General features: G+C 47.3%; 1 protein-coding gene across 1 annotated transcript; it reads right to left on the bottom strand.

Annotated features, from left to right (window-relative positions):
* Patl1 (PAT1 homolog 1, processing body mRNA decay factor) lies at positions 1-25008 on the bottom strand. The gene is made up of 20 exons (XM_010633095.3): positions 24932-25008; positions 23300-23411; positions 21158-21375; positions 20669-20749; positions 19937-20131; positions 18935-19036; positions 18416-18505; positions 18012-18217; positions 16769-16858; positions 16080-16136; positions 14644-14824; positions 13753-13876; positions 13333-13430; positions 12794-12853; positions 11361-11509; positions 9767-9926; positions 6528-6683; positions 1517-1608; positions 1287-1436; positions 1-1048 (listed from the first exon to the last, which is right to left on the bottom strand). Exons 3-20 carry the CDS (start codon positions 21275-21277, stop codon positions 1027-1029), a joined length of 2133 nt encoding a protein of 710 aa, XP_010631397.1. The 5' UTR covers positions 21278-21375; positions 23300-23411; positions 24932-25008; the 3' UTR covers positions 1-1026.
* Between the last annotated feature and the right edge of the window lie 6 nt (positions 25009-25014).

The raw sequence follows: 25014 nt of genomic DNA, 5'->3' as shown, positions 1-25014 counted from the left end.
CCCTATAAAAATGTAAATTTAGAAACTTTTATTTTCATTAATTAGAACCAAACAAGATAAAGTAGTTAGGAAAAAATAGCCGTCAAGTGTTCACTTGATCGGCGAGGGAGGGAGGCCAGAGAGGGTCAGTAGATGACGAAGGCAGGAGCACAGGGACTGAGAATGGGCACTCGGGAAAGGCCGGCCTGACCGACTACATTCGAAAAGGCGAGGTGCTGGGGGAGCGCAGCCACCAAGGTCTCGCTCAGCCTGGGGGGCCGGGACTCATGAGGGGTGCAGCAGGACTGGCCGCGGTCACCAGGGGAAGAGGTGCAGTGCACACAGGGACAGGGACAGGGACACGGACAGGGACAGGGACAGGCCTGAGGCTGCCGCTAGGAGGACAGAGTGGGGGAAGGGGGGGACGAAGGAGGGGAGGGGTGGGGGGAGGGGAGGAGCTCTTGGCCCAGAGCCGCAGCCAGGCAAAGATTGGGATTTCATTCCAAGTGCTGCACACCCTGAATTTATGCTAGGACGAGGGGACCCACCAAAATAACGACGAGGCGGAGGCGAGAGCGAGGGTCATCTGCTGGTCTGTGCTCAGGGGATCAGCGCGCACACCGGGTGTGTGTGAACCTGTCGTGAGTTCTACCCAACTGGCCCACCTAAGTCGAGTTAATATGGGGCGACAACGACAGTCTTCAGCAGGACAAGGGAGGACCCTGTTTGGCAGGCTGTGGTCTACCCTGAACTGCAGTAGTGTGGTGGAATAAAGGGAGGTATCTCTGTGGCTCTAGGGCAAAGAAAATGCAAAACTGTGCAGAACCCGGGAAAGGACATGCAGAAATGTAACACAGACAGAAAAGAGGGGCCCAGGGGGGAATCACCCGGCCATGTGTCCTGACGGTCCTGCCTCGGGATGCGACCCCACGAGGCACGTCTGCTCCGAGGACAGCTGCCTGCCCTCGTGACGACACTCCCTCGGCGTGCGGTGGCGTGGAGCAGTGCAGACGGCAGCTACAGGAGGTAAGGACACAGTCGGAGACCTCATCGGATGCCCTGAACCAACCTGAGGGTGGAGACAGACAAGCTGAGTCAGGAGCGTCTCCTCCATCCTCTGAGAATTCTGGTGCCGACCCCGGTGCCTCTCCTCAGCCCTCTTCACTGCTGGGGCACAGGCTCTCAGGGCAGTGTCCCCCCAAGTGCCTGGTGGACGTTGTCTTTTCTTTTTCTGCACCTTCAGCTCGTCCCACCCCGCCCACCCGCCTCACACTCCTAATGCGCAACTCAAACAGCCCCCAACTTACTGGAGCTTCGTCTCCAACAAGGTCAGTTTCTGCTGGTCAACATAGCGAGAAAAAAGGGACACTAGGTTTGTGGGGATGGAGACGGGCTTGGCCAGGGCGGCTTGGGGGATCCGCAGAAGTTCTCGGGTGGCCATAAACATCATCTCCGTCCTGATGGGGGAACAAAGCAACAGTGAGGAGAAACCCAAGCGCAGACGACCCAGAGGGCTGCCGGCCGGGGCCGTACTGACCACTGGACACCGCGCGCAGGCTCTGTCGGGGGCTCGGAGCTCTGCAGGTCTTCGACCCGGCTCAGGAGGGTGAGAAGCAGCGAGAGGCCGAACTGTGGAAACAGAGGGAAGCGGGTTCAGCGCCTGGCCCTCCTCCCACAGCCCAGGTCCCCAGGGCTCCCCTTGCACAGTAGCCAGAGGGCAGCCAGGAGGCCGTGCAGCTCAGTGGGTGCCCAGCGCCTCTCTCTGCCCTCCTGGAGGGGAAAGCAGGACCCCTGCCATGGCCCTGTGGGCATTTCTGCTTTTCTCGTATTTATAAGAACCAAATAGACAAGGAAGCCAAGAAAAAGTTCCCAGGAAAAGCATTAAATGAGAAAGATTTTTAGAATAAAGAAAAAAAAATAGCAAGAAAGGTAAAGGAAATTATCAGATCAGTATATAAACTGAGAAAATTTCCTTAAAAAGGGATACTTGAATGGAAATGTAGAGGCTGCGAAGGAATCTAAAAAATGAAAAAGCAGGAAAGATTCAAAACAGATCCAAACACTGTACCTACAATTATTAAAATTCAGCAGCATGACGTAGAAACTGAAACACATGAAAATTTGTTTTATTCAGTGGCAGTAATAGTAGTCTATAGGTTAAGTGTATGAGATCACAATTCTGGCAGAATTTTGCGATTCCAATCACCTGAGTTTACCCTCCTGAAGATAACCCTTGCCTTTCCACAAATTTCCCTCATGAAAGAAAAATCAGCACCAATGCAATTAGAAATGAGAAAGGTAAGCCAGGTGTGGTGGCGCATGCCTGCAACCCCAGCACTTGGGAGGCTGAGGCAGGAGGATCACTGTGAGTTCGAGACCAGCCTGGGCTACATAGTGAGTTCCAGGTCAGTCTCAACTACACAATGAGACCCTTAAAAAAAAAAAAAAAAAAAAAAAAAAAAAAAAAGAAAAGAAATGAGAAAGGTAAAATTACAACACTGCCAAAATTCAGACGCTTGCAGGAGCTATTTTGAAAATTTATATTCTAATAATTGGGGAAGCTAGATGAAACGGAGAAACTCCTACATGCATATGAATTATCAAAACTGAACCAAGAAGATATAAAACCTCTGAATAGACCTCTGTGATAGGCACTGAGAAAGAGGTGGTAATAACCCCCCCCCCCGACTGAGGAGAGCCCTGGAGCTGATGGAGTCCTTGCCAAGGTCCACCAGAACTTCAGGGCAGATGTAGCACAAGGACTCCAGTCCCATTCATGGAACTGAAAGGGAAGGGGCACCGCCAAACTCACGCTGGCAGCAAAACTGGACAAGGATTAGCAAAAAAGAAAACCACAGGCCAAGCTCCTGAATGAATATACGTGCAAAAATCGTCAACAAGACACTGACAGACAGAATGAAGCAAACCATGAAAAAGATCATGCACCGTGGCCACATTGGCTTCAGCCCAGGGAGGCGAGGATGGTTTAATACACATACATTAATAAACATAATACACTACGTGAACAAAGACAAAAGTCACAAAATCAAGTGTTCCATATAACCAACAGTGAATCTGAGAAAAAAAATTAAGATTACAAAAATTATACACCTAATCAAGGAAATAAAAGTTTTATAATGAACACTATAAAATGCTGGAAAAAAAGAGACTAATGATGACATCAGAAAATGGAAAGCTGTCCCCTTTGCCTGGAGAGGCAGAACTAATATAGTCAAAATGGCCACATTACAAAAAATGATGCACATATTTAATGCAATCTCAATCGAAAGACCAACAGAATTCTTCAAAGAAAAAAACTGTCCTAAAACATATCCAACTAAAAACGGCCCAGAACACCAAAGGCAATCTTGGGTAACAAGAGCAAAGAAGGAGGCATCACAATTCTGGATTTCAAGTTATATTACAAATCTGTAAAGATTAAAAATAGCATAGCCAGGGATTTAGCTCAGTGGTTCCACTGCCTGCCTCACAAGTGCAAGGACCCAAGTTCGATCCCTGGTACAAAAAACAAAAACAAACAAACAAAACCCAGCATCGTTCTGGCACAAAAACACACATGTAGATCAATGGACTAAAACAGAGGAAACAGTAACAACCACACACATTCAGCCACTGATCACTGACAAAGGGCCAAAGACATAAATGGACAAAAGAAAGCCTAAAAAAAAAAAAAAAAAAAAAAAAAAAAAAAAAGAAAAGAAATGAGAAAGGTAAAATTACAACACTGCCAAAATTCAGACGCTTGCAGGAGCTATTTTGAAAATTTATATTCTAATAATTGGGGAAGCTAGATGAAACGGAGAAACTCCTACATGCATATGAATTATCAAAACTGAACCAAGAAGATATAAAACCTCTGAATAGACCTCTGTGATAGGCACTGAGAAAGAGGTGGTAATAACCCCCCCCCCCGACTGAGGAGAGCCCTGGAGCTGATGGAGTCCTTGCCAAGGTCCACCAGAACTTCAGGGCAGATGTAGCACAAGGACTCCAGTCCCATTCATGGAACTGAAAGGGAAGGGGCACCGCCAAACTCACGCTGGCAGCAAAACTGGACAAGGATTAGCAAAAAAGAAAACCACAGGCCAAGCTCCTGAATGAATATACGTGCAAAAATCGTCAACAAGACACTGACAGACAGAATGAAGCAAACCATGAAAAAGATCATGCACCGTGGCCACATTGGCTTCAGCCCAGGGAGGCGAGGATGGTTTAATACACATACATTAATAAACATAATACACTACGTGAACAAAGACAAAAGTCACAAAATCAAGTGTTCCATATAACCAACAGTGAATCTGAGAAAAAAAATTAAGATTACAAAAATTATACACCTAATCAAGGAAATAAAAGTTTTATAATGAACACTATAAAATGCTGGAAAAAAAGAGACTAATGATGACATCAGAAAATGGAAAGCTGTCCCCTTTGCCTGGAGAGGCAGAACTAATATAGTCAAAATGGCCACATTACAAAAAATGATGCACATATTTAATGCAATCTCAATCGAAAGACCAACAGAATTCTTCAAAGAAAAAAACTGTCCTAAAACATATCCAACTAAAAACGGCCCAGAACACCAAAGGCAATCTTGGGTAACAAGAGCAAAGAAGGAGGCATCACAATTCTGGATTTCAAGTTATATTACAAATCTGTAAAGATTAAAAATAGCATAGCCAGGGATTTAGCTCAGTGGTTCCACTGCCTGCCTCACAAGTGCAAGGACCCAAGTTCGATCCCTGGTACAAAAAACAAAAACAAACAAACAAAACCCAGCATCGTTCTGGCACAAAAACACACATGTAGATCAATGGACTAAAACAGAGGAAACAGTAACAACCACACACATTCAGCCACTGATCACTGACAAAGGGCCAAAGACATAAATGGACAAAAGAAAGCCTCTTCAGCAAATGGTGCTGGGAAAACCAGCTTTCCACATGCAGAAGGAATCTAGACCCATATCTCACCCGGTACTAAAATAAAATCAAAATGGATCAAAGACCTAAATATAAAGTAGAAACACTGAATCTGCTGGAAGATAAAATAGGTAAAATTCTTGAAGATGTAGGTGCAGGCAAGGCCTCCCTGGACAGAACCCCAGCAGTGTGTAAGAACACCAGCAATCACCGGAGCAACCGAGGGAGAAAAACTTCTGCACAGCACAGGAAACAGGTCACAGAGCGAAGACGTAACCTATGGAAAGGGGAAGGCTTTTGCCAGCCACTTCAGGGAGAGCGGACTAGTATGGAGACCATATAAAGAACTAAAAATTTAGACTCCTCTCCCCCAATGTAAGATCCAATAAAAAAATGGGCAACTGAGACGAACAGACAATTCTCAGAAGGACAACGGAATGCACAAACCTGTGCTCAACATCTCTGGCCACCAGAGACACGCAAATCAGAGCAACACTGAGATTCCATCTATCAAGAAATCAAACAACAAATACTGGTGAGGCTGCAGGAAAAAGGATCCCTTTACATTCCCAGTGCGGGTGGAGTGTAAAATGGTACAACCACTATGAGAGGCACTATGGAGACTCCTCAAAAAAGTAACTAGAAATGCCATTTGACCCGATTACCTCCATCTAGGTCTCTTCCTGAAAGAGTTAAAGGAGTCATGTTACAGCGATATATGCACACAATGTCTACAGCAGAATTTCCAAGAACTAAGTCATGGAAGCGACCCCTATGCCCATCAACAGGTGAACGGATAAAGAAAATGTGGTATTTATATACAACGGGGCACTGCTCAGCCATTAAGAATAAACCTGAGTCATTTGTAGGAAAATGGATGCACTTTAAATGAACCAATAAGACAAAGGAGGTTAAATATTGCATTGTTTCTCTTATATGAGAAACCAAAATAGAAATGAAGAGCAAAGTAAAAGATGATAGGCAGCAGGGAGGTAGACTTTGTGGATATGGAAGGGAATCGAAGGACAGGAAAGACGCGAGGGGTAGAAGGGGAAGCAAAATCGATCCGACCTTAACCTGACAAGGATGAACCCGGAGGTCTAGGAGTTAGACCACCCGGAGCTGCCTGTCTAGGGTAACGGCCCTGCCCTTCATGGCCAGCACTGGCGGACGCAGACAGTGGCGTGAACGGAAGCCTGCAGCGGGCGGGCTCACGGGACCAAGTCCTGCCACCCACACGGACAAGCTGCTGAGAACTCCTGAAAAGGTCCTGACAAAGCAGACGGATGGCTGCGCCACACCTGACTCCTGCACCCCTTGTCCTGGTTCAATCCCAGGTCTTAAAACCCCACACCATCTTGGACCGGAGTCGGCCCTGGACGTCCCAGCTGCCGTGGAGGATGGGAGGAGGAGGAAGCCGAAGCAGCCCGGATGGTTCCCCCAACATAAATGCCAGGAGCTGCTAAGGCAGAGCTGTCTCACGCGCGACACGGAGGACCCACTGTGTTGAAGCCACTGTTACGGGGGCGCATTGTGACTCCTGACTGAAAGAGGCCTCCTCCAAAAGGCCGCTGCCCTGGGACCACGCACGGAGGGGCAGGGCACCTTGTTCTGGAGCACAGCAGCGAGGTGAGGGTTGCAGGGCGCTGGGGCGGCTGCACTCTGAGGTAGATTCATCAGCTGCTGCAGAAGGCTCGTGACGGTCAGCGGTGGAAGATGATAGAGGAGGACAGAGAAGGGACTCAGCAGGCACGGCAGTACCTGCGGAGAAAACCCACAGCAGAGCGTTACACCCTCTAGCCTGCTCTGCCTGCCTCAGTCAGGGCACGGTGGGTGGGACGCAGGGCTGTGCTTGCTCTTGGGCGGGCTCAGGAAGGAGGATATGCTAGGCTGGCGGCTGGGACCCTGCTCCCGTGTGCGCCGGATACCCTGAGACTCGTGAGAACCGAGGGCGAACTCCTCACTCCCTTCCCAGGGACCAAGGCCAGCACTGCAGCTCATTCCACAAATATTTAACTGCTGTCAGGAAGATGAAGTGCATGGGGAGGCGGGAAACTGAGGAAGCAGTCTAGGGGCTGCAGAGTGCTGCACGATTACCGAGAAAGATTTTCAGACCGCATCGTACCTGGCTTATGCTTTGTACAGCTCAGGGACGAAATGTAGAAATGATACTTATTAGGGAAGCTCGGGAGCAGAGCTACATAGCAGGTAGCTAAAACCAGAAGCTGGGGGTGCTTCCTCCTTTGTGTCATGTAGCACAGACTAGGTTAAAGTAGACACCGACGGAACCAGGTTGTACAACACACAGGAAGTCAGTACCTGTTTCATGGAAAAGCTGAAGTGATATTTAAATGGCACACAAGGATGGGACTCCACCCCTTTTGTGGCCTAAGTAAATGTGCTATTAGTCATTTATAACAATATGTAAGGTACAAAGAACAGCTAACCCAAACCCTACAGCCAAATTACCAGCGTTCTTTCACTCAGCAAACCTGCGCTCCTCCTTTAGCAGGGAAGATTCACCCAGGTTACTTCCATCTGCACCGCTAACAAAATCTCTCACAACGCTACACCTCAGAAAATCAACAATAACTTCTTAGTGTCCACTAATGTCTACTCCAAGTTCCAATTTTCTCCAACTGTCTCAAATACATCTTTTGGCAGCCGATTTGTCTGAATTCTGATTCAAACAAGTGCCATGCTATGCACTTGGCCGAGAGGCTTTAAAATCCCTAAGAGGTCCTTAGCCACAAGCTGTCTCCTCTTCTTACGCCCTTTATCTGTTGAACAAGCCACGGGTCATTTGGTCCCTAGCTTGGATCTGGCCAACTATGCCTATGTGGCTTCCGTTCCACAGGTCCCGCTGCCCACGGCTCTTTCCCCACTCACTGCCGTGAATTACAAGGGTGATCGGCTTTAGGTTCCGTGGTGGGGAGGGGCGAGCCGTGTGCTTTTCCGTGCATTGTCAGGGAGCGCACCAAGTGAGAGGCTAACTGTACAATTTCCCATCCACTTCTTACCCAGTGCTTCTCGCAGCCAGTAAGGATCACTGTCTAGATTATTTTTCCATTAAAGCTTACGATATGGTTATTTTCTACTTTTGCTTTCTTGTACTTGCTGAACTTCTATCAAGAAGTTTGTATTACCAACTTGTCAGTTACCATGACTTCTGCTTATAATGGAAAGGCAGGATAAATGCTTGACATTCTTCCTTTACTTACCAGTTTCAGGATGAGTAGATGGCTTAGCAATCTCAAAGGTGATCAACGTACTGCTGATATCATTATGAGTTCATTAAATTGAACACATTTATTTTAGGCCACTACTGTAATTTTCTTGATGCAAATTACACTATTTTTAGTTAACAGGAGCCTGGTCAGATTAAACCAACTTTTGGCGGCGCCTCCCAAGGGTCCTAGAAATCGAACACTTAACTTGCTTATTTTTTTCCTTCAGTTTTTTTGAGGTAAGGTCTCTCTCTGCAGTTCAGGCTGGCCTGGACATCCTCTGTGACACGCCTCACATCCTAAGTGCTGGGATTTCAGGCGTGTGCCACCTCACTCAGCTACTTTGCTTGCTTTTGACACAAAACACTCTAGGGTTATTCTGTACATTTTGGGCCTCAGACCTGGAACCAGCTGTAACTTCCAGAAAATGGTTTTCAGAGACACATTCTACTTTCTTTAATGCACAAAGTTTAGAAAGTTGGCCTCTATGATTAACCATGTTTTGCTCACTGCAGATGAGCACCAGAAAGGCAGGCTTTTTTGTGTCCCTGGCCTTGGGCACCTAGAACAAGGTGATGAATTTCCAAGTTCTGAACTAGAGCCTGGTACTGAGTAGTACTATATTCAATACAATCTGCTCTAGAATTGCTGTAATTTTTCAATCTGGTCTTCTATCTTTTAGGACCTCAACTCATTAAATTTTCCTTTGATCTATTTTTCATTCTTGGAGTCTTTGAAAAATACTCTTGTCTCATTCTACTGTCATTTTCTAATAAGACCTAAATTTATTTAGTTTTCTATCTGCTAAAATTTCAAGGGTCCACAGAAGGAGTAATTTCCAACTCTTTCATTCACCACTTACAAGGGACCCAGCACCCTGCTTTTCTCTGGACTAATCACCCAGATAGTTATTGTAGTGGACAATAGATTGGTTCACATGTATTTTATCATTCTGAATCTCTCGCTTAACATTTGTCCTTTCTGCTACCTTTATCAATTTCTTGTTTCAAACTTCCTAAGAGTATTGTAAAATTTGCTAGTTTTTCAAGAGGTGTGACAAGGATCAGCAAATGTCAAGAGAAATTTGTAAATTCGATGATGGTCATTTTAAATGTCAGACTAGTTTAAATCATACAGTTGAACCCTGGTCTGACTCTTGTGGGACACCTTTCCAGCAGGGCTACTGGCCTGCTGACAAAGGTCCAGTGAATGATGCTTTATACCCACGAAAGAGCCAAGACAAGGACCCGATTCAGCCGAATTACCTCGTTAAAAATACAAAAGCCCTGATTCATCTTCTACACACTGATTCAGCGTTCTGAGGGAGGGCCAAGTTATTTTATTTCCCAAGCGATTCTGTTAACAGATTGCATCTCCACGACTGTGTCAAGCAGGGTGGACTGTTGATTTCCGCATGTTTAGGGACAAAAACTACTCAACCAGATGTGGGACTCAAAGTAACAGTCATGGAATATTAAGGTTTTTGCTTTAGTCAAATCGTATGGCCAAAGTCTAGACAAAGCAAGACAAAAGGGAGGAGAGGAAGAAGTTTGGATTCTTGCAATCTTATCAGTTATGGAGCCAATTCTGAGGAAAGACGTCCCACATGGTGATCACCTCATCTTGTGCGTCCTTCTTGATGAGGAAAGGGAGGTTCCGAGCGGTCGTCATGAGGACGTCAGCCGCCTGCTCTGTGGAGAGGAAGGGGAGGATGCGGGCGACCATTCTCTTCCCTTTCCGGATGGACATGATCTGCACAAAGTGGTCGTCACTGGGCCTGCAGGGGACAGACACAGCCTGAGGTCAGGAGAGCAGCGGGCCCTCGTCTTTATTCCCTGGCCGACGCTGCTGATGGACACAGTACACTGCTCTTCACACACTGGTACCCTCCAGCTCCACCCACAGCAAAAAGTCCAATCTCAAGATTCGCAAATGTGGCTACTAATCATCGTTTCACAAGTCACGCACCAAGCACACGTGTGATTCCCATGATTAACTTTTTTTTGGTACCATGGATTGAACTCATGAGGCAAGCATGGTGCTGCTGAGCTAAATCCCCAGTGGGTACCGGGTATCGAACTCAGGACCTTGCGCTTGTGAGGCAGGCGGTGGTGCCGCTGATCTAAATCCCTGGTCCTCATGACTAAACTTTTAAGTGACTTACAAAAATACTACGGAGTTAAAAAAACAGTATCTGAAAATATATAAGCAAAATACAATACAAACATTCATAACCTGACCTGAGTTGATTTTAAGAGTTAACATTTTGAAGAGCTTTTTTCTTTTATAAAACAACAGGCCCACAGAGCTCTTATGGCTGTGTAACTGGGTGTTTTTTATTGTGAAAACTCTTCTGTGTTAATAAATGTACTTCACTTATTCGCATCTAAAAGGCTGCACACTGTGTCAACTTGTGGAGAGACTGCATTTACTCCCCGTGTGCCTGCTCTACAGAGCATGTGTGGGAAAGGAAGCGCTTGTCCTACCCTCGAAGAACCAAGAGTTTCAGGACAAAGCGGTGGAGAGGGATGGATGGGCAATAGATGCATGCGTTTAGGGTTTTAGAATGGCCATTGTCAGCGGGTTTCTGTTCCGGTAATGGGGAGACGTAGACATAGACACAGACATAGACACACAAAGTTAAGGCATGGTCTCCATGGACATGGTTCCCAGACATGCACATTCTCTGGAAATCCTGAGGACACAGAAATGTTTATAGTCCCCATCTCAGTAGGAAAGCAGATACCTAAAGATTACAAGGCTGAGGGCTAGGCATGGTGGTTCACGCCTGTAATCCTAGCACTTGGGAGGCTGAGGCAGGAGGACTGCTATGAGTTTGAGGCCAGCCTGAACTACATAGTGGGATCCTGTCTCAAAATACACCCCCCCAAAAAAAAAGGATCACAAAGTTGAACATACTAATAATCATAAACCAGATACAACTTAATAGCCCCAAAACAAATCCAACAACATTCCCTGAGGAATCTCTGACACCCAGCGTGGTAGGTGCTATATTTGTTGAATTCAGGATAACAAGTTTTTTCTCCCCCTGGCCAGGAAGGGTTACAAACATTTTACATGAAATGCTACTGGGTTTGGCTGAAAAGGTATATTCTGGGCTTAGAGAGGAAGTAGGGAGAGGCAGAAAGGGCAAAGCTTGGTTGGTGAGGAGTCAGTTGCGGCGCGTTCCCCTCTCCCACACGGTGCCCACCTGTCCTGCCCAGGCAGCTTGCCCCGCAAGTTGTCGTACATGCCACAGACTTTGTGCTTTCTTTCGTCCGCCAGGGCAGGCCGGTCCTCTTCTAGGCTCAGGAGGTAACGCCGCTCGTAATCCTCCACGTCCAGGAGTAGACTGTAGGTCTGAGGAGACACAAGGTGGCCACAGCAGCCAGGTCAGGCTGGCAGAGGACGTGTGCTAAAGCCACAGTTCAGGATGAACTGCTGCAGAGCCGAGGGCTAAAATGCACAGTGAACTTGAAATTAAGAAAAAACCTGCTCTTTAAAATGCAGAAAACTAGAAGCAACTTAACCAACTCTTCAGGCACCATTCTTCATTGCCCCCTGACCTAACAGCTGAAGACAGTGAAATAATTACTTTCCAAATGGTCCAGCAGCAACACCAGAGCCACAACTGAGACACTTTGCACTACTGCCCAAGGACACCTTGTATCTGTGGAAACGTCCGGAGTGGACTCTCCTAGGGGTGCACTGTGTACCCGCTGCACCTCGGTGAGAAAAATGCCATCAGCATCTCCATTTTTCAGGCAGAAACAGCAGCAAAGGAGCCAGCCCCACTCCTAAGCCCGAGTTAGGCCTGTAACACACGGTTGGCTGAGGCAGGAGTATCCCAAGTTCAAGCCCAGTCTAGACAATCCAGCAAGACCCTGCCTTAAAAGAAAAAGTGGGCTGGGGGATGTAGCATGGGGCAAAGGCCCTGGGTTCCATCCATAAAAGCAAGCAAGCAAACAAACAAAACCAAAAAACAACTTACCCCAAGTCACAAATTCACTCAGAAACGGAAAACATGATTTACAGCCTGAAGAGTTGGTGTTCTAATCAACTGTGTCCTACGGTTCTGCAACATTGCATGTTTTTATAAACCAACTGCCAAGCTGGGCAGGGTGTCGCGATCTGTAATCCCAGCACTCAGGAGGCTTAGGTAGATCGAGGCCAGCCTAGGCTGCATAGTGAGTTCAAGGCCAGCCTGAACTACACAGCAAGCCCCCATTCTCAAAAATACAAAACAAACAAAAAAACCCGACTGGCCAATGTGTGTGCACATCATCCTTTTCCTCTGCACTGGGAATGTCCAGCATTTATTACCTGTGAACTCACTTAACTGACTTAATCAATAGGCAAAGCAATGTAATGTTTACTCCCACTTTGCCAGGTTGGAAAGCTGACCTTCCCAGACACACTCAGCTCCTAAGTGGACCTGAGCAGAACCCCCACATCTCCAGCCTGAACCCCAGCACGCCCCAGCAAGAGGCACCACCAGCCTTCCATGTGCTCGCAACACAGCAGGCGCCTTCCAAGACTGCACACCCAACTGAATCAGGCAGCAACGCTTCACTGCTGCTCTGCATGTTTTGGGTCCAAAGCCCAGGCAAACCCGAAACCCGAGCAAGAAGTTCTAAACCTTACTTTCTCAATTATGACAAGTGTTTTTCTTCTCTTGTCTCGAACTTGTTTTTCTTTTGTCTCCTAAAAAAGACAAGAATATTCAGTGTCAACTCCACCTCTGCCAGGAACAAATCACCAGCTGTGCATCTGTAGGGTCGATTGTTAAAATGTGAAGATGTGAAAATCATCTTGACTTTCCAAAACTCCAAACAATGCTCTGACAAAGGTCAATTGAGGTGCTCACGAACTATGAAACTGAACTCAGATTCTGAAAGTGATTCCCGAGTACAAAGGAGAATGAAGGGATCGGGAAAATCTGAAAACGCACAGAAAATACAGTAGTAACTGGTTTTAAAGAGCAAACAGGAGTCAGCAGATGCTGTTGGTGGCTGGAGAGCTCCACCCTGGCCCTGACCGGCGGTGCTAATACCTGAGCGCATCCGAGGGAATTTAGGACGACAGGAGGCACTGGCCCCGCCACACCTGGGCTCGGCCCATAGTGGACCCAGGAGAGCTGGCGACAGCTCACATGCTCGCAAAACACAAATCTGTGCACTCACGTCGTCCTCACTCCGCGCTGGCACCACGGCATCAATCATTTTTCGAGGATTATTCACACTGGAGACGGTGAGCTTCCCCAGAGAGCCCTCGAACTGCACTGCAAGGACAAAGGCGACGACAGAATAAAAACTCAGCAATGCCAGGAGGCAGCATTTAAAGATCATTACTTTCTGTTCTTCATTAGTGGTTTACTAATTTACTATGAAAATCAATTATCAGAAATATACCCTTTTTCATCTTTTAGCTGTAATAACTATGCAGAAAACTAAAGGAGTCCCCCTTATCTATTTTAGAGGCAGTTAACCCTGTAACAGGCCCAAGGGAACGATGGAATCTCAATAAAGGGCCCTGAAGGCCGATCCTGCATGGCCTGCTGCGAATCCCTGCCAGCACCTCCGCCCTCCTGCGGGCTGGCTCACCCGGCTTGTAGGCGTGCTCCAGCTTGGCCACCTGCGGGGTGATGAGCTTGGTGCGCTCCTTTTTAGGGCCGTCACCTTGCATTTCTTCAGCAGCAGACAGTTTCTCCAGTTTCTCAAAGTAATTCTGCCACACGAGAAGACGGTCAGCTCCACAACATGCGGAGGCAGCGGCTGCCCTCGCTGTCACATGACTAATCTACACCACGGGCAGCAACATGACTTCAATACTAAAGATGTGCACACTTTGCTTTATTTGCAGGGCCAGGGATCAAGCTCAGGGCCCTGTCCACGACAAGCAGGTGTTCTACCATTGCTTTGCAGCTCACTTTTCCCACATGTGGGTACACGGACCCCGTGATGAATGTTATCGTTATATTTAAAATGTACCAATAAAAGAATGCATACAGGAAGATGTTGGAAAAAAACCAAAAAAACCAAACCCAAACTCTAGCAACAAAGTCCAAAACTCCAGCCCCATGTCTAGTTTTTGTTAGATTGCTATAAATTCTCTTTATTGAACAGCCCTAGCCTTTGGTCTAGGGGTGTCTGCAGCTCAGGGTCGTGGCATGACTGAGGCCTAGGGTTCAATCCACAGGACCATACAGTCCTTCCTGTCAAAATACACAAAAGCCTCCCCCAAATCCTCAGCCTTCCAAAATGTTACTCAATGGAGATTTCTTCAGTTCAGACTTGCCATAATTCTTAATCAGGCTACTGATGCTGAAGGGGACTGAAAGCGCTGCTTTGAGAGCAGACAGCTTGAGTTTCTGCCTTAAAAAGACAGAATTTGCTTAGCCTGTTTCATGGCCAATTCTGCCAGTATTTATGTGAACATCCTCATTAGTGAAAGGGGTCAAACTGTTGTTCTCAAAACTAGCACCGAGGACTCACCTGGTAATAGAAATCATCCAGGTAGGGGTCAGTGCTCTGCAGCTGCATCATCTGGATTTTAGAGACCCAGTCCTTTTCCCGCTGCAGCATGAGGTTGGCATAGGGGTCCTTCCGGAGGTGATCCTGCTGACTGCTCCGGTGACCCCCTCTGTCTCCAGTACCATTGAGGTTCCGATGTTGACTGAAAAACAAGGGGTACATGAGCCATGCCTTTCAGCAATACGGGAGTAAAACATGGCAGTGGTTTGCTCTGCTGGAGGAGGGAAAAAGAACTGAATCTTCGGAGTGTAAAAGAAGAGAGGTCTACCATGACAATCAAGGAAATGAAACCAGGATCTGAGTCCCATGTGCTCGGCACATTCATCTGCAGACTTCCGCACCAGCTCTAGCACTCCTGTGACAGGCGTTTCCTTTGCTCCATTTGAAGGCAACAAACCGCAGCCAACAGCAATCAGAGGCATCCCATGCAGAGTGGGGTTCCTATACAGAGCCAACTGTGAGATCTAGCTCACTGAAAATCACAAAATATCTACCCGCTATCAAGGCTTAGTGGAGAAATCTGGCCACATTGCTTGACTATTACACATTATTAAAGTACTATGCTGACTGAAGGCCCTCTGGTACCCTCTGGACTGGTATCTTTACTTTTCTGGTATCTTTACTGCTGGCGATGGAAGCCAGGGCCTCACTAAGCGAGGCAAATGCTCTACCACCAAGCCACCACCTCACACAGGCGCCTCAAGAGCAACCCCTATTCCGCCCGATAGGAATCTTCCCCCAAATCTATTTACAGGTGAATTACTCGTGTCTATCTTCCCGCCAAGCAGGAATCCTCGTCAAATGTTTTCATACCTGTATTACTCATGTGCCTTCTACCATTCCTGTATGACTTTAAATTTTCCATCAATGGTAGTAGATGTACTTCTGCTCCTTGCTTCTTTACCCAGTACTATGCTTTTCATGTTTTTTGATGTTTCTAATATACCCTGAAAAACAGAACTGCTAGGATGTGGCAGAACCACATTTTCAACTTTCATTACCTACGGCCAAATTCTCTCGAGAAGCTGTATACTGCAGCCTTGCCAAAAGCAAGTGGTGAGACACTTGGTGTCTGGCCTGATGGCGAGTGGCTGTCCGAGCCTCATATGCATGCTTCCACCAGGAGTGAGCCCGAACATCTTTTCATCTTTAAGACCACCTGGGTTTCTCCCACAAGAGTTACATGTCTACGAATGTCTTTTGTTATACAGAGGTTTCATAATTTTGTTTTCCATACCAGCAATTGAACCCAGGACCTTGAGCTTGTGAGGCATGCGTGGCGCTGCTGAGCTAAATTCCTGGCCTCGAGGTTTAATATTTTAGTATATGTGTTGCCAAAGTGAGCGCCAAGTTTAATATTTTAATAGAGTCAAATGCATTACTCTTTCCCTAAGTACCTGGTACTTTTTAAGTCTTGTATGAGACTCCACCTCCATGCTGGTTCTTCTTTTCCCCTGCAAATATAATTCCAAGGTATTTCTGAAAGTGAGAAGGAATCACACACGCTCACAGAAAAATAAAATTGGTGGGTGAAGAAACCTCAGTTATGTTTAGTTCCCTTATTTGATATAGCAGCATAATTATAGAATTACTTTATATAGACCGTGAAGGCAGAGGCTTTATCTGTCCTGTTCTTTTGTAAATCCTCACAACCTATCACGGTGTCTGGTACACAGCTGGGGCCACATACATACGTATTTATATTTACTGAATAAGGATCATACAACTTGAGGTAAAAGTAAAAGAACGGCCACTACTATGTTCACATGAGACCTGAATGCAAGGGTGGCCGCTGCATTTTAAGACCACCTCTGAGCCAAGACAACAAGGAGTAGAAAATGCTTCCTGAAGAAAAATCACAGCTCAACTTTAATTCTGATATGTGATCAAAAGAAGTGTGATAGGCTGGAAACTCACTGATAACTTGATTAGAAAGTAGTGTATGAAAACCACAAAATGAGAGCACTTATGACACGAATTCACCATGGAGCGAAATAAGCTCCATACTAAAGAAACACGAAGAAAGCAAACTGAGTGGACGGCGTCCTTCTGCCTCGTCAGAGAAATCAGAGGGGTGGGCACTCACTTCCGGTTCTGCTGCTGCCTCTGATGCAGGAGTCGCCGGTGTTGGGGGTGAAGGTGAGTCGTGTCTGCTCTAAACATCGGGGCCTGAGACCTAAGGAAAAGGAAAAGGAAACGGGGTTCTCAACTCTGCCACACCGAGGATGTGAAACTGTGAAAAAGCCAGTACGGAGTAACTTTGCAGGCTTGTTTGTGGGATTGGGCAGTCTGTTCTAAAGAGACTCTCACAGCAAAAGAAATGTCATTTTAACACATCTTCACAAAGACCAGTTCTGAGCTCCTGAGAGGACAGTCACGAAAATTCAGGGCATTAGTAATAAACAATGTGTCATTTTTCAGGGAATAGGAATCTGTAAATGGGTTTAATGTACTCAGCTTTGTACAAGAATGATAGAAAAAATATGTGGGTGAGGGTTAACTTCATGCTGGCCTGGCTTTGCTATAGCACCGTTATTTGATTAGAGCCTGGTGTAGATGCTGCTGTGAAAGCGCTTTACACACGTGATCAGTATTTACCATTAACTGGCTCTGAGAGAGACCGTGCTCCAAACCTCTAGTGTGGGCAGCCCCTGCCCCACAGGGTACAGGCTTGAAGAAGACACACCTAAGTGTCTCCAGGAAGACTGCATCACAACACAGAAGGCCTGCCGAGTCTCCAGCCTGCTGCTTGCCATGTATTTCTAGCTCAAGTTGCCGCCTTCACCTCTCACAATGTCTGCGGCCGGCTGCCGGCCAGGTACTTATGAGTTGCCAGCCTCAGGACCACCCCAGTCAACTCCTTAAAACAAACCCTTTCCATTTATGTATCTTCTATTGATTGTCTCCCTTGGGAACCCTTTTATGATATATACAACGTAACAAATTTGCCAAAGGAGGAACTGGAACCCCTTGTTACAAACCAGAGGGTAGATGGAGACAGCCTGGCTAGCGCAGGGGTTAGCTAGCTACTTCTTGAGCATCGCTCTCTCAGCTCCCCGGTTCCTAAGGGATCAGCACCGTGTATGTGTCAGATGAACACCAAGGGAGACACAACTAATTTTAGAAGAAGTAACAGGTAATTAACTTGCACCGTGCACAGGAAGCACAAAGCTCTTGAGGGAAATACAAGAAAGCCCACAGACTGTCAAACATTTTCCTGATTGCCAAATTGGAGATCCAAACGCATCCTCAAGTATCTCACTTGGCAAAGGCATGAGAAAACTAAGAGGTCCAGCCGGGGACAGGCGCGCCCGCTTCTGCTGCTGTACCGTAGGGTTTGCAGGTGAGGCCCCGGGCCGGGCGGAGGCGGCGTGGTGGGGGCCGGGGCACTGAGGAAGGCACGGAAGCCAGGCGCCGGAGGGAGCATCTGCCCAACTCTGCCTTGCAGCAGCTTGGGGTTCATGGCAGCAAGAGGGCTCCCGACGAACCCAGGAACTCGTGCGAACTGGCTGGGAGACATCCGTCCAGGCTGCAGCTGCAAACAGGACAAGAGCTTAGGGCCAAGCAGTCCAGAAGACCCCTGCTCCCAACCATGGCAAAGTGAAGACTGTTCCCATCCATCACCGTGTGGAAACGGAGAAGAAACCAGACGGCAAGGGTTCCCCGTGGAGAAGGGGCTCGCGTCCACGCAGGACAGCAGGAGTTCCTTCCGGTGGGTCCCGCACACGCTTACCTGAGCTCCTCCAAGAAGCTGTGCTCTCTGGAGGGGGCTGAGAACAGGAGGGACGCTAGGAGGAAAAGGGTGGCCCAGCAGGGAAGAATTCTACAACAAAAAAGAGAAAATTATATCCATATGACGAGACAGGTTATTCAGTGTGGATGCTCAGAAGAAACGCAGTATAAACTTGGATATAAAAACTCAAAACAGCAGAGCTTTCTACTGAAGGAATATAAAGAAGTAACGCTAGAAACGACGACCAAGAAATATGAAAAAATAAGAGGAAAAAAAAGAAAGCAAAACACCGAGGAACTACAGTAGTAGGAAGGAAGCTGATGAGAACGAGCTTTGTTTGTTTTAAGAAAAGAGTAACAAGTGCACTAGGTATTCTGACCCGGGGATCCAGAAATTCAAGTAAGTACAGAGGTTGTTTTAAAGAAAGGATAAATGACACTCAGGAGATGTCAGCACTTCTGTGTCCTAGCAGTGATCACACAGGCAGGGACCATTCTGTCGGGCTGTACCGTGACATACCGGGACACTGCAGAGCTGGTTAGGAGACATCCTCTCGCCATAGGGAGCAGGATAACGTGGTGGCATCGGGGGCCGGATGTGGACAGGCTTCGGACACAGAATCTATGAGGACAAACATATGTACAACTGCACTCAATGAAATCAGCTCCTCTTCCCCCGCACGCCCTCCCCTCCAGGACTGGCAGAGACACAGAACTCAACGCAAAGCCCTACCTCTAAGCCAATTGCTATGGCTACAAGTTCAGACACAGAGCCTCCGGTCACTTCCTCTCAGTGTCACTGTAACTGAGGAAGATGCGCCTAACTGTCCAACTGTCCCCACCCTTCCATGCTACCTGAGGGAGGGACCAGATGATGTTCTGACCTGCACATTCTCTCCAAGAGGATCTGTTTGGTAGCAGTGAGGGACATGGAATGGTAAGAAAGCTGGAGGAGGAGCTAGGTCCTATTCCAAGGCCTTGTGATACGGCCGCCATGCTCAGCACTGCCGTGATATGTATGACTCCACCGTGTCATAGGCCGGGAGCCTAACTAGGCCGTTCCAACACCACCCTCCCCCCATACCTTCCAAATTGGCCTTCCTTTTCAGCTGCTGGTTTCAGGTGGAGGAAAGTCTATGGAACAGGACTGCACAGGCTCTAGGGAAAGCAGGGATATCTTAAAGGTAAAAAGGGGTGTGGACAATGCTGAGTGTTCCCACTCCCCCCAGCTTTCGCTTCTCTCTCCGCCAGTGTGCAGGGCAGCCAGAAACAGTCCACAGAGGACGTCTGCACAGATGTGGGCACTACCCTTGTCTCCCCCAGTGAAAAGGCAGCAGCAACAACAGCAGCAAAGGTACTAGGGACTGTGTCTCTCCTTACTAACATCTCCGCTAACGGCTACTTTTCTCTCTAATCTAATGCCTACCCCGAACTTCCCCCTCCTCCCAGCATCGCCCATTTCCCGAGTAATCGTGCCCAGATTCCCAGTGTCCTGGGCTGGGTGCCTGTTAAAGAGAGGTACCTGTTGGTTAAAGCTGGGCACAGCCATCTGCTTAGGTGGGGTGCCGATGGGGACAGCTCGCACAGGCGGACTCCCGATGACAGGTGACGTCGACCGCCGCGGCAGTGCGCGCTCCGAGAGGTCCCGCCCGTCCTCCGGGCCCTGCGGGGGCCTCTGCAGCAAGGCATACTCCAGCACAGACACCGTGGGCACTTCCTGAGCACGGAAGCGGGTAAGAAGCGGACTGAAAACAGCTACCTGGAAATGCTGTATCAATAATTTTGACAGCTGCTGAAAATATCTTGAGCAATTACTCAAAACAAATTTCCTTAGATGTATAGTAAAATCCGCCTGTTTTGGTACATAATTGAGTTTTGTCAAATACGCAGAATAATGGACCTGCCACCACAATGAAGACACCGCAGTCTGACACTCGCCTAACGCCTCCGTGTTGTCCCTCTACAGTCAACAACGTGCACCACATCCCATCACTGGCAGGCCCTTATCTCTTTCTTCTCTGCCCCTAGAGTTCTGCCAGGACGTTTTAAGTCACTCGAGCCACACGCTGACCGAGAGGGGAGCTCTAGCTGCTCCCTTTCAAGTCCTCCCCGGGGGTTCAGGCTGTGTATGTACTGCAGGCAGCAGCAGACACGGTGCTGGCCAATGATGTAAGCCTATGTGTGCTTACAGTAAGGGAGGGCACCACAGGCGCCAACTTAACATCCTGGATACTGCAGAGAGCCCCCGCAATACCTGAGCAAGCAGCGGTCCTCGGATTCGCCTCAGAACTTCGGATCCATCCCAGATGCTGGAATTCAGACTTCCTGGTTGAGGCTACCGGAAAAGGAGAACAGGCGCACAAAGTCTGGAATCATGTAGCTCTCAGAATGACTCATTTGCTGTTGGGGATCACAGGTCCAAAAGAGCCTCAACTACTTTTTTAAAGACATGGTCTCGCTATGCAGTTCAGGCTGTCCGCTAACTCAAGGTGATCCTCCTGCCTCAGCTTCGCGAGTGCTGGGATGACAGGTGTGTGCCACCACACCCTGTTTTCAACTACTCGAGCATAAGAAGTGACAGGGCTCCAGAGTGCACACGATTCTCTAACTTTACCTTCTAGGGTTGCTATCGGCCGAAATTGTATTATCAGCTTTCCAAGGCACATGTAATTTGTAAAGGCAAAGCTTAACAGCTGACTCTTAATTAGTCTCTTTAGTTCTCAAACCAGGGTAACTTACTCACTTGCAAAACCGGCCTAGTCTGCACTGCTCTCATGATAGCGGGATCTTCTAGCTCGTTCTCGATCACCATCTTGCTGAGCCTTTCAGCCAGGTTCTCTTCGTGGTCACCCAGCAGGTCCATCTCATCCCTCTCCCCATTGCCCGCTGGCTCACTGGCTGCCGCCGGCAGCTTCTCTTCCAGCTCGGCCAGGCGCTCGTGCGCTTCCTGCCAGTCGTCATCTGGAAGAGTGCAGCTCAGGTCAGAAGCAGTGACACCAAGACCCAGGGGGCTCATGAGATCCTCCTGTTCACTGGACACATGCTCCCAACTTGGGAGATGGGTGGGAAGTTCATTTTCCACTTAGAAATAAGTTTAAACGAAGGGACAACAAGTGGGCTTTTCACTATGAAGGGCAAAAAGTCTACCAGGAGTAAAAGTGAAGCATTTGGGTCAATAACCCACACCACCATCGCGGTGTCCCAACTACACTGGGGCTGATGTCCAAGCCAGTGACGCACGTGTACACTGCCACCTGTGTCTGTATTCTGCTCTGCACAGCTCTCCTTCCATCTCCATGGAGAGTGCACGGCATCCTGGATCCTGTCACCCTCTTGGATCCTCTCGTCCCTGAACGAAGGCTCGACTACAAATGGTCTTTAATTCCCCCTGCAATGAGTCTAGCTTCTACTTTTGACATTTCTCTTGCTGCTCTTTGTGAGGGCAGTTTCTTTTTCCTTTTTTCTGGTACCAGGGATTGAACTTAGGACCCTATACCTGCAAGGCAGGCACGGTTCCATGGAGCTAAAATCCTGGGCCCTGTGAGGACAGTTTTAGTTCTCTATGGAATCCTGAAAATCCTGACTGCAGTGACAAATTTTTCACCTCAGCCAGCTCACTCATCTCTGGGCAAGTGTTAACAACTGTAAGCTGTTTGCTCACTGCAAAACCAGTACCTATCAGAGCACCTGATGATACTGACTTGTTTTTGCTACTGAGCCTCTTGGAATCATTCACACTGCTCAATCTTCTGTTTCAGCTTAACTGTGAGCACTGATGTAAGATGGACGTGCTGCAGTTCCAAAGAAATCACACATACTTACCCCAACACGAATACCGAGACTGCAGCTTTACGATGCCAAGTCAAAGCAAAAATACCTGCACTGACTCTTACCTAGTCATTTTTTTTAAAAAGTACACATTTTATTAGTCTACTTGCTCCAAAGTTATTCTAAGTAAATTTGTTCTCCAATTTTATCATTAGGATTGCTTTGTCAACTTTTCATCTCAGCACTTAAGCTCTGGCTTTAAGTCCAATTTAGCTTTTACACCTTTCAACTTCTATACTTTTCTGTATCTTGGGATGGGGAAAATTTCACCTGTAAGTTAAGAAGACTTCCTAGCACCACCACTCCTGCCATATAAGCTGTCTTACTGAAGATACTCTAAGATAACCAATGGCTGTGGAATGTAGTATCGGCGGGCGGAATTTTCAAACACACACATGCCCACACACTAGAACCTGGATTTCCACCAGTCTGATAAAGTTGTGTACCCTGCCATTAAACTTTTCCTCACCTAGGAATATCTCTTTTAAAAGTCCACTTCCCTAAACATTTGAATTCCTTAGTAGTGGTAGCCGAATGGCGGAGATCACAGAGCTGAGAGGCACAGGACTTAGAGAAGAGGCCCCAGCCTTGTGGTACCCGAGAACGGTTTCACAGAAGACAATTTTTCAGGGTAGGGGTGAGGATATGGTTTGGGATGATTCAAAGAAGCTTGCAACCTACAGCCCTTGTACGCGCAATGAGGGCTGGGTTCAAGCTCCCTGAGTCTGATGCCACAGGTCTGACAGGAGGTGGAGCCCAGGTGCTGACAGCAATGCGAGCCCCTTTCCTGCCACTCATCTCCTGTTGTGTCTCGGGCTTCCAAACAGGCTACCAACAGCTATCAGGGTTGGGGGACCCCTCACTCAAAGAACCATGGCTTTATGGCAGCAAAAGACACCCAGAGTTGCAAGGCAGAAGGTGAACTACTCTAAGTGAAGGGCATAATATCCTGACTGAAATCAAAAGGGACTATTGTCAAAGGAATGAATGAGGTCACTCCCAAGACAAAGCACTTGAGAAGAACAAGGTAATACTGCAACCGAGAAACATCACTCACCAATCGCACCTGACCCAAATGTATCATCATTGAACTGATCAATCTCTTCATCTTCTTCTCCAAGGCCCTGAAACGCATCTTCATCTTCATCTATAGGACAATCCTCCAAAGACTGAAACAAGAAAGAACAATAGCTTTCACAAGTGAAATGCACATACTCTTTTAAAAATATTCTAAAAATGTTCATCTTCCCTTCTCAATGAATGTAATAGTTTCATTACACTAAAAAACAAATGAAAAAACCCCAAAAAAACAACCTTGTTTTTAAAAAGACACAGGGGTCTTACTGTTTCCCAGGTTAACATCAAACTTCTGGGCTCAAGTGATCCTCCTGCCTCAGCCCTCCATGTGTGAAGACTACAGGTAAATTATGCCACTGCTGCCTAAAGATTCCCCCTGCCCAGTGCCAGGATCAAACCCAGGTGTTCTGCATTGTAGGCAGGCACTGTGCCATTGAGCTAGCAACCCGAGCCAGCTGCCATTCTGTAAAGATAACATTTTTGCTACTCTCTCATGTCTCTGACCTTGAAAGCTCCCAGTAGCTTCTTTCGATTTCTATTCCTATTCCTTACTTCATTTACGCCACCCCAGCATTCCATTTCTCCAGTTTATCAAGAATCTATTGTATTTCCTCAGATGTCTTAGAAATGAAGCACACAACATTCTATTCTTCACTGGTCTGAACAGTGATAGTAACTAATGCTAAACACTTTTCATCATCTTGCTTGAGTTTTACCCACCTTTAGCAGCAATTTCCGCTTTCCTAATTATATTCATGTTATCTTTTCAACTATTTCATTATTTAAAGCTTTCTTTTCATTTTCTGTCCTTTCCTCCTGTTTCCTGTGAACCTAAACTCTGGTGATGAAACAGAAAGCTAAATTTTCAACCACAATTAAGTGAAATCTAGAAAAGCTGTGATCTGTCAAGCACAAGCTCTGGCTCCACCTTACAGGTAGTGTGAACCCAGGCGTTACTTTTCTGATTAATAATTAAATATCTTTTCAGAACGTACTGTCTCAGGTTCTAGGCCTCAACTTCTTAAATAGTGAGGCCGGGACAAATACCACTTCCCTCCAGTGTGTTGTGAGGCTCAAATACGGCAAAGGCTGTCTTTCTTGCTTAACAAAAGCTAAGACACTGCCACAACATTTTCGGTGTGTTCTATTTTAAACACCCCCCTCCAGCCAAGTTTTATTCATTTGATTTATTCTCTACGTTTTTTCTTTTCCTTTGGCAACTTTCTGCCCACGTTCATGTTTATTACACAGTCAGTTTGATCGTGGAGCACGTTACGGAGTGTGCCTGTCCTCAATTTCCAAGGATTCAGAATCACAGCTCCACAGTCTATTCGTGGGTCCGTGCGTGATCCACTAGCCATCCTAGCGGCCTCTCCAATTAACACAAAGCTAGAAAGCAACTGCCTCCAAATCAGAGGCAACTTCCAGCATACTTGCTTTCAAATCACTAAGATCTACTTAGCCAAATCACTGCTTTCTAACACAGCAAGGACCCTCGGGGATCACCTAGATCGCCTCTTTCATCTTACAACCCCAGAAACTTCATGCACCGATCTGAGTCGCTCAAGGTCACACAGCGAGCGGCGTCCGGGCCAGGGCTCGCCCGACCTACCCCACCGGTCCCGCACAGCACGGAGGGAGCTTCTGCAGGACACGCCCCCCCGGCCGGCCTCTCCGCGTCCTGGTCTGGCCCAG

The sequence above is a fragment of the Fukomys damarensis genome, unplaced genomic scaffold (genome assembly GCF_012274545.1).
Source record: "Fukomys damarensis isolate Sample0158 unplaced genomic scaffold, DMR_v1.0_HiC HiC_scaffold_27, whole genome shotgun sequence".
Lineage (NCBI taxonomy): Eukaryota > Metazoa > Chordata > Mammalia > Rodentia > Bathyergidae > Fukomys > Fukomys damarensis.
The sequence above is the reverse complement of the archived record's forward strand: the minus strand, read 5'-3'. Positions and strand labels throughout refer to the sequence as shown.

Bases quoted from the DNA above. Each gene is read 5' to 3' on its own strand.
- Patl1 (XM_010633095.3), bottom strand. From the start codon at position 21,277: ATGGACCTGCTGGGTGACCACGAAGAGAACCTGGCTGAAAGGCTCAGC. The intron at 18,506-18,934 runs GTATGTCACGGT...TTTTTGTTGTAG, and splicing joins ACCAGCTCTGCAGTGTCCCG to AATTCTTCCCTGCTGGGCCA. The intron at 14,825-16,079 runs GTACTTAGGGAA...CTTGTTTTTCAG, and splicing joins CAAGACTTAAAAAGTACCAG to TCAACATCGGAACCTCAATG.